The following is an 8,912-nucleotide window of genomic DNA, read 5'->3' on the forward strand; positions in this document are numbered from 1 at the left end:
TTTTCCGAAGATCTTTTGAAACTATGTAACTATCCCATTCTTCACATTTTCAATGTAATTATGTATATATATTAGTAGGGATTCATGGTCTTCTATTTCATTCAATGGGCTATCTTTCATTATGTTATTACTTACTTGAATGCTCAGAATTTCTCAGATTTGGCTAGCGGGAGGCCCTGTAAGCTAGTTTAACTCTTCTAGCTTTAGGGTATGTTTAATAGTCAATATCTGTAAAGTTTTAAAATACTTCATAGGGCAAACCCTCTTCCCTCCCAACATTGTTGCTCTTTTTCGGAATTCTCTTGGCTGTTCTTACAGATTTTCTCTTTTCATTGAGACTAAAACGGATAGGCCAAATTATGGAAACAGATTCAAAGGAAATTTTGGTTAGGATTGCTGTGAATTTATAGAAGAAAAAGAAAAAAGGATACTTTCTGTAAGGATATTAAATTTTTCCTCGCTTCATGTAGCTTCGATTTTTATGTCCTTTATTCACATTTTAAAATTATGTTCATAGGGGTGCCTGGGTAGCTCAGTGGGTTAAGTGTCTGCCTTCAGCTCAGGTCATGATCCCAGGGTCCTGGGATTGAGCTTCGCATTGGGTTCCTTGCTCCGCGGGAAACTGCTACTTCCCTCTCCCACTCCCCCTGCTTGTGTTCCCTCACTTGCTGTGTATCTCTCTGTCAAATAAATAAAATCTTTTAAAAAAAAATAAAATTATATTCATAAAGTGTACATCTTTCTCCTTAGGGCTTTTCCTAAGCATTTCATAATTTTCATGACTGTCAAGCATAACATCACTCCACTAACCCCACATAAATACTCGTAAATTGGGGATCATTAGTTCACAAGAATGCTATTTCTTTTTTTTTTTTTAAAGATTTTATTTATTCATTTGACAGAGATCACAAGTAGACAGATAGGCAGGCAGAGAGAGAGAGAGAGAGGAAGGGAAGCAGCTCCCCGCTGAGCAGAGAGCCCAACTCGGGGCTCAATCCCAGGACCCTGGGATCATGACCTGAGCCGAAGGCAGAGGCCTTAACCCACTGAACCACCCAGGCGCCCCAAGAACTCTATTTCTATATACACTGTATTCATTTCCAGGGCGCCATGACCAAGTACGAAGCAGCAAAAATGTATTCTCTGGTTCTGGAGGCTAGAAGTCTGATATCACGGTGTCCGCCGGCCATGCTTTCCCTGAAGGTTCTAGGGGAGGATCTTTCTTGCGTCTTCTACAGGTGGTGCCTTTCCCCTTCCGGTGTTGCTGGCGATCCTTGGCATTCCCTGGCTTGTGGATCCAAACTCTCCTTCGGTCTTCACAGGCCCTTCTCCCTGCAAGCCTGTGTCTGGGTCTCCCCTCCTCTCGTAAGGACACGGGTTGTATTCAATTAAAAGCCCACCCTACTTCAGTGTGACCTCATCTTAAATAATTACATCTGCAATGGCATTAGTTCCAAATAAGGTCACATTCTGAGGTTCTGGAAAAGGACACGCATTTTGGAGGGGATGTGATCCCGCTCAGCACACACACCTTTCACATTTACTTTTAGATACTTTCTCACTTACGTGACAGAGACTAATTGTCCCACTCTATTCTCTTTTTTGTCAGTGTAAAACCCTTGACTTTCCCCAAGTTATATGACCATCCCCAAGAAAGGCTACATTTCCCAGAGCCCTTTGCTGCGAGATGGGGCCGAATGACTAAGTCTTAGACAATGCGATGTGACAATGAAGGCCAAATGACAGCTTCTGGGACCCTTCCGAGGAGACAGCCAGCTGGGTCCTTTGTCCCTTTCTTCTCCACTTCCCCATCCAAAGTGGCAGAACACAGATGTTATGACTGCACTACATTCTGGGGACACGAGGACAAAGACCGCACACATCTCGAGAACGAGAATGGAAAGCTGGAAGCAGCCTGGGCCATCCTCATTCAGCAGCTCATATCTGGACTTTTTCTGTTTGGGATAAACGTCCCTCGGGGGCTTCCGCATTGCACAAACCCAGGGGGCGCCTTCCCACTGCAGAGGACGTAAACAGAGACCTAGGAGCTTGGTGATGAACAAACCAAGCTCAGAGGCCCCTGTTCCTAGCTAGTTTCAGCCCCTGGTTTCGGGGCTTCCTGTTACTTTCAGGGAGTCTCAATTTAACTAATACAGTTTTGATAGTGCTTTAATACCCAGGTTTCTGTGCCTGGAGGGCAGCACTCAATTTTACTGGTACTTAGTAGCATTGAACAATTTATGAAAGCAATAGAACTCTGGAAATCAATTTCCTTAAACATTTAAACATTATTATTAATGTGATTAGTTACAGTTCCTCAAAACCTAGATGGCAATTACAAGTCTAGTGTGATTGATTTTTTGACCCCTCCAGACATCTTAAATAGCAGGCCAGACAGACACAGAAAATTTCAGGCCCGTCGAGAGGGCAGGTTCTGAGTCATCTAGACTGATTTCCTTACTGAGAGGCACCCTTGAAGGAGATTTAAACCGAAACCTTCCATCATGAGGCTCGGTCTCTTTCTGTTTTTGTTTTGCAATATTTATTTGTGGCATTGGAGACTGTTAAGTTTTCCTTTGTCATACAGATTTTTAATTTTGGAAACTTGACATCTTTCTCCAAACTTCTGCATTTTCTAAGTTTGCGTGGCAATTGGCGGTCTCTTAATATTTCACAGGAATTTTAGGATGGTTTTTCCCATTTCTGCAAAAAATGCTATTGAGATTTCGATGGGGATTGCCCTGAATTTGTAGATCACCTTGGGTACTGTGGACATTTTAACAATGTTAAGTCTTCCAAGCCATGAACATGAGACATCTTTCCTGGTATTTGTGTCCTTGATTTCGTCCGGTCATGTTTTGTAATTGGCCATTTACAGGCCTGTGCCTTCTTGGTTAAGCTTAGTCCTAAGTATTTTCTTCTTTTTGATTAAATGAGATTGTTTCTTATTTAGTTATTTATTTATTCGAGGGGGAGAGTGGAGCAGAGGCAGAGGGAGAATCTGAAGTAGACTCCTTGCTGAACGTGGAGCCTGACATAGGTCTCAATCTCATGACCCTGAAATCATGACCTGAGCCGAAATCAAGAGTTGGATGCTTCACCGACTGTGCCACCCATGTGCCCCAAAAGGGACTGCTTTCTTAATTTCCTTTTCAGACTGTTCATTATTTAGTGCATAGTAGTACAACTGACTTTTGTATGAACTGGAGTTAATACTTTTTTTTAAGATTTTATTTATTTATTTATTTGACAGAGAGAAATCACAAGTAGGCAGAGAGGCAGGCAGAGAGAGAGGGGGAAGCAGGCTCCCCGCTGAGCAGAGAGTCCAATACGGGGCTTGATCCCAGGACCCCGAGATCAAGACTTGAGCTGAAGGCAGCCACTTAACCCACTGAGCCACCCAGGCGCCCCCTTTTTTCTTGTTTTAATCAGCCGGTGTTGGGGCTTTATTGCTTCAATGAAGAACACCAAATAACACTGTTCCAACTGGTTTTACTCAGTTCAGTGAGCAACTGCATGCCCTCAACAGTTTCATCTTATTTATTTAGACACACAGTTGATACTGAGAAGGAACAGAGAATATTGGCATGACAACATGACCCAACTATTCTAGACTCCAGAGGGAATTCTCAAACACATTTTTTTTCTTGGTGTAGTAGGATAAAAAGGCCTTTGTATTCATTTTTTTATGGGGACAAGTCCTGATTTCCCTTTAAGAAAGGAACCCAACTTTTATGGACTTAAAAATTATGTTTATTTTTTCAGTTATAAAAATACATACCCACTTAATAAAAAAAAAGAAAGAAAGAAAGAAAGAAACAAACAAACAAACAAAAGAACCGAAGGAGGAAAGGAAGGTTTTCCGGACACGTGGGAGGCTCAGGTGTGCCCGTGGAACTCACAAGTTGCTGCTAAAATCAGCAGTTTGTGAAGCACTGAGTTGCTCCAGGAATGTGGTAGGGGATCGATGGTTCTCAAATGTGCAAATTTCTGAAGTTATTCTCTAAATTATTCTGGGAGTGCTAAGAGAGAAAGAGAACAGAAGTGTCATTGGCAGGCAGTGGTGTGGGGAGCAAGCCAAGGCGAGGGGACAAGGAGGTCAAAGAGGGACAGGGAGTCCTCGAGGGAACCAGAGAATGGACAAGATCCTAAGAAAATGGAGACAAAGAAGGAACTGGGAGCCGCTGTTGGGGCGAGGGGAAGGGTGTTGGGAGAAGAGAAAGCTGTGGGGGGACAGTGGGGACAGAGAGCAAGGAGAGGAGGGACAGAGACAAGGGGGCGTTGAAGTTGGGAAGAGGGGTGGTGTGGGGGGGTGCAGGTTGCCTGCAGTGGGGACAGCTTCTCACCTCAAGGATCCTCCGAAGCCGACGAGTTATGCTTTCACTGTGCTGTTCCAGCTTGCTCCAGGGCTGGAAAGGCTCGCCCTGGTTGTCCACAAAATTTCTCCAACAGTCCTCAAACTCTAAGATGAAGAAGGAAGGCAGTTAGGCCTCAGGGGCAGGGGAGCATGCACCCTGCAATTCCAGGGACCCCTCGTTCCTTTGCCCTTCCTGGTGGTGTCAGAGCTTGGGCCTCAGCTGGGCCAGCCTTCAGGCCAGCCACACGCAGCCCCACCCCCCACCCCCACCCCCCAGTGACTTTTCCCTCTTGGAGCTGCAAACCCTTCCATCCCCTGACAGCTCAGCCCTTTCCCTACCCTGGAGTCTCATGACGGCCACTGGGATCCTGGATCTATCCAGAAGCCTCAGCCCCTCCTGATACTTCAAGCGCCAGTGGAAATACAGGCGGGAGGCAAAGAGCCGCAGGCTGATGTGGGGATGGTCTTGGACAAACGCATCCAGTTCCTCCGCACAGGTGGGGCAGGGGCTCCAGGTCAGGTAGCAGGTGATTTCATATCTCTGGGACTGGTCCAGCCGCAGTGCCCTGATATTGTCAATAAAGCGCATTTCTGCATGGCGCTTTTTCTAGAAAGGGTCCCAGACAGAGAGAAGAGAGGTTTGGTTACAACGCAGAGGCCAGAGGTCACGTAGTGAGGGCACCACTGGGGATAAGGGGCTCTGCCCTGTGAACTTGTCTAGGACAGGGAAAGAACATTCCTACCTTCCTTCTTTCACTCCTCCATTAATTCGGCACCCCCCCCCCCACCAAAGCATCCGCAGCTTGATCTGAATCAGACCCAACCCCCTACCCTGGGAGGAGATGGGTTGGCAGACAGACACCCCAGGGCACAATTCCCAAATGCTCAGCAGACCCTGCCTTTTGGACATCAGGGGATGTTGGAACATGGTTCCCAAGAAGCAGGTCAGAATGGGAGGGAGGCGGGACGGGGCAGGTGGGAAGGTGAGTGCAAAAGCAAAGGGCAGGTTTGTATGAGGGAGTTCTTGGACGTGGGGTCTGTCCATGGAAGACCGCTTGGCTTCTCAGAAGCAGCAGCTGAACTGACATCTAGAGGACAAGAAAAGATTGTATTCTCCATGAGGGCAGGAAGCGCGTTCTGCTGGAGAGAACAGCTTCTGCGGAGGCCCGGGGATGGGAAAACCATGGAGAGTTCCCAGGAAGCAGGACAGAGACCTGGGTAAGCCTCAGTATTCACCCCTAAGAACCCCTAAACGCCCACACCTGTCCAGACAGCCCCTCCCCCGCCCGGCACCTTGTTTTGGAGGCGGACTCGGCGGGTTATGGGGCCCTCCTGTGGCTTCAGCTGGTAGCACAGGTAGGTCTTCCTCCGGTGGTAGGGCTTCGGGGCCCGGGGCTGGTTGCCGAACTGATGGTAGAATATTTCTCGTCGTAGTGGATTCATTGTGCTTCTGTGAGAGAAGAAGAAAACCAAAGATGCTCAGAGTGTCTTCGGGTGTCAGCCCAGGCTCTGCCACTTCCTGAGCCCAACTCCGTGGGTGCTCTGAGGGCCCCTGGGGTGGGGAGGGAGGGGGAAGAGGGTAAGCCCTCCCAGCCACACCCGGATCCACCTCCTGGGTGCCCCATAGGGCCTGCCATGCCCATGCTGGAGGCCACTGTGGCCACATGCCTCTGGCCGGCTGCCACCCCCACCCCCACCAAGAACTTGACATCATAGGTCCGTCTGTGGTTCACCCATCTTTGTCCTGTGCCCCAGACCTCTCTGTTCAGGTCCCACGGACATCTCAACTCCGATGTCCAATGCCACAGCCCTCTCTTTGGGGAGGGAGGGGCTGGCTGCCCTGGTCTTCTTCTAACTGTGCTCTTTGCTTAGGTGTGGGTGTCCCAATCTTGACTATCTGTACAAAGCGCAGAGAGGCTGGTGGACAGGAAACACTGTTGTCACCAAGGGAGTGTTGTGACAGTGACTTTGGCTGAAGGACTCACAGAGCTTGTCCTACCCCCAGGTGTGATTATACTCTAGACAACATTCCAGTTTGTTTTTCAGCGGCACCGTGGCCTGGCTCACGCGGGCACGTGTGCACAGGATTCTTTTCCGTAAATGCTCTCAACGCAGCAAAGGTACGAACAGGTGGACAGAGCTACAGCCTTCCTGCCCGCCACGGGGAGGTGCACGAGAGCTCCGACCGCCTGCATGCGGAGGTTACTGACCAAGCAGATGCCGAACAGTTCAAAGGAATGAGGGAAACTTGACGGGGCCCCAGCCCACTCGCCAGCGGGACCCTCCACTCCAAGCTAATGTGAACTGGCCGACCGCGGAGTCTGGCTCAGGTGACCACAGACGCTTGGAACTGGACACAGGAATCAAGCCAAGGGTGCCATGCCTCGGGGCACAGACTACGGGATACCCTGCTCCTGCAAAGCCAGAAATGCCTCCCCTATACCTCCAGCCAACTTGGTGAAACATCATGGATTCTACCAACAAAAGACCATTTCTGGGGGCGCCTGGGTGGCTCAGTGGGTTAAGGCCTGCGTCCCCCACCCTCTCTGCCTGCCTCTCTGCCTACTTGTGATTTCTCTCTCTGTGTGTCAAATAAAGAAAATCTTAAAAAAAAAGACCATTTCTGTCATCTGTTATGCTAATTAATAAAGCCACTAATATCATCAACGGAAACCCATCTCTGCTCCCCCTTACGCTCATCACTAAGGCTTCCGGTGCATTTTGGTGACTGTCATTGAAAAAGCCATCTATGCCCGACTTAAACTGAGAACCAAACGCTTGTGCAAATTATTAAAAATGGTTACAAAATATTAGTTAATTTCCTTTCCCCACTTTCCTCCCTTAAGTCTGCTTACCAGCTAAAGGGTCACCTATTTTTCATGGCAAGATTCTTAGAAAATGTGTTTAGTCCTTTTAAATACACTCAATACTAAAAAGTCTGTATTTCTTATTTTGGTAAGTGCGGTAAGTTCTATTGGGTACAGAGTACAAGCTGTAATCAAAGGATGGAGGGGACCTTTACCACTGTATCTCTTAAGCTGTATGATTTTTCCTCCAGTGTTTGTTTTATACAGGTTTTGAATTTCTTTAACTTTTATTGTGTGTACTGAATACTGCATATGTATTATTCTGATTGTTTGCTCTAGTTTACTACCAATAAAAAACCTGTTAATCACAAAATTGAAAAAAAAAAAGAAAAGAAAAGAAAAGAAAAAGCCATCTCTGGATTGTGGCCTTGGATTACCTGCCAGTGACCTCACCCGAAACCGGTACTCTCTGGGCACCTGGCTACCCTCAGCATGAAGGTTAGAACGGAAACCTCCACTCATAGCGCACTTAGGACAACCAACTGCTCTCTGGCTTCCCAGTTTTGACAATGAATTTCCCATGCCCCAGGAAGCTCCCCAGTCCCTGGCAAACCAGACACTCAAGGCTGACATATTTCCAAGTTTAGACAAGTGCCTTGTCTTAATAGCACAAATGTCGAAGCTTGACCTTGAACAGCTAAAATAGAGGGATGATAGAAACAACTCGTAAGAAGCATTTGAAGACTAATTTAATTTTTCACACTTGGTAGCATCTTCATGGGAAACAATTTATTTTCTTATCTAGGAGATGATTTTTCCCTCCACAGAGCAGAAATGAAACCAGCCACAGAATTAAGTGTGCAGAAAGGCGTGTCGCTCTGCCGTTAAAGATTGCTGGGGAAAACACCCAAGGCAATTTAGAGGATGCTTTGCTTAAGATGGTGAACATTCCCCAGCGGACATGGTCTACAGTGGTCATCCTAGCTACCAGGTGCTTGGTTTCTTTTTCTGCTAACAAAGCCAGCATCACTGATACGAACTGCTGAGCTGATCTTCAGACCTGGATAGCAGAAAGAGTAGGGCCGCTGACCACAGTCTGGGTGAAACCACACCGTTGGTACCAGAAAGACAAGTTCATCAACCTTGAAGTTTATCTCATCCCTGATCAATCAGAAGAACTCATGAGCCAGGACCCCTAACTCTGAATTTTTGCCCTTCAATGCCTTTACCTGCAAACCATTGGGGAGTTCAGGACCTCCCAGCATGAGCTCCTTGCTCTCCTGGGTGGCCCCACACCAGCAACTAGCCTGTCTCTTCAGCACAGAAACCCCATAGCATTTCTTTCTTGGCTCCCTGAACATCAGGCAGATGAACTCTTGTTCCCGTCAGTTTCAGAAATTAGAGCGTTCTTTGCAAAACTGTGCAAGTCTTTAAAATAGAATGTATAAATACGCTTTGATAGTTGACTCCAGCGATTGTCTCAATCACCCTTGAATCTGAAGTCTGTCACTAAGCTTAAATGAAGTGTTTTAGGAAGACCCAGGGGTCACACCTAGGGGAGAGGCCCCCCCCCCCCAGGCAGACAGGATGCTGGAGGCAGTGGGGTCTGGATGGAGGTGGGGGGCTGGGCACCTGCCCAGGTCGTACCCGCAGGCCAGAGGCAGGGAACAGACCCCACATACTGGGACAGATAGAATGAAGGACTAGGTGTCAGAGAGGGATCGAAGTCGGGCTGGGAGCAGGAAGGA

The 8,912-nt window shown here is 47.6% G+C and overlaps 1 protein-coding gene across 1 annotated transcript; it reads right to left on the reverse strand.

The window, feature by feature from the left end:
- Positions 1-3,822: 3,822 nt before the first annotated feature.
- On the reverse strand, positions 3,823-8,567 carry APOBEC3H (apolipoprotein B mRNA editing enzyme catalytic subunit 3H). The gene is made up of 5 exons (XM_032882981.1): positions 8,394-8,567; positions 5,651-5,807; positions 4,697-4,964; positions 4,347-4,462; positions 3,823-4,022 (listed from the first exon to the last, which is right to left on the reverse strand). Exons 1-5 carry the CDS (start codon positions 8,402-8,404, stop codon positions 3,975-3,977), a joined length of 600 nt encoding a protein of 199 aa, XP_032738872.1. The 5' UTR covers positions 8,405-8,567; the 3' UTR covers positions 3,823-3,974.
- Between the last annotated feature and the right edge of the window lie 345 nt (positions 8,568-8,912).

The sequence above is a fragment of the Lontra canadensis genome, unplaced genomic scaffold (genome assembly GCF_010015895.1).
Source record: "Lontra canadensis isolate GAN:19392208 unplaced genomic scaffold, GSC_riverotter_1.0 scaffold84, whole genome shotgun sequence".
NCBI classification, from domain to species: Eukaryota; Metazoa; Chordata; class Mammalia; order Carnivora; family Mustelidae; genus Lontra; species Lontra canadensis.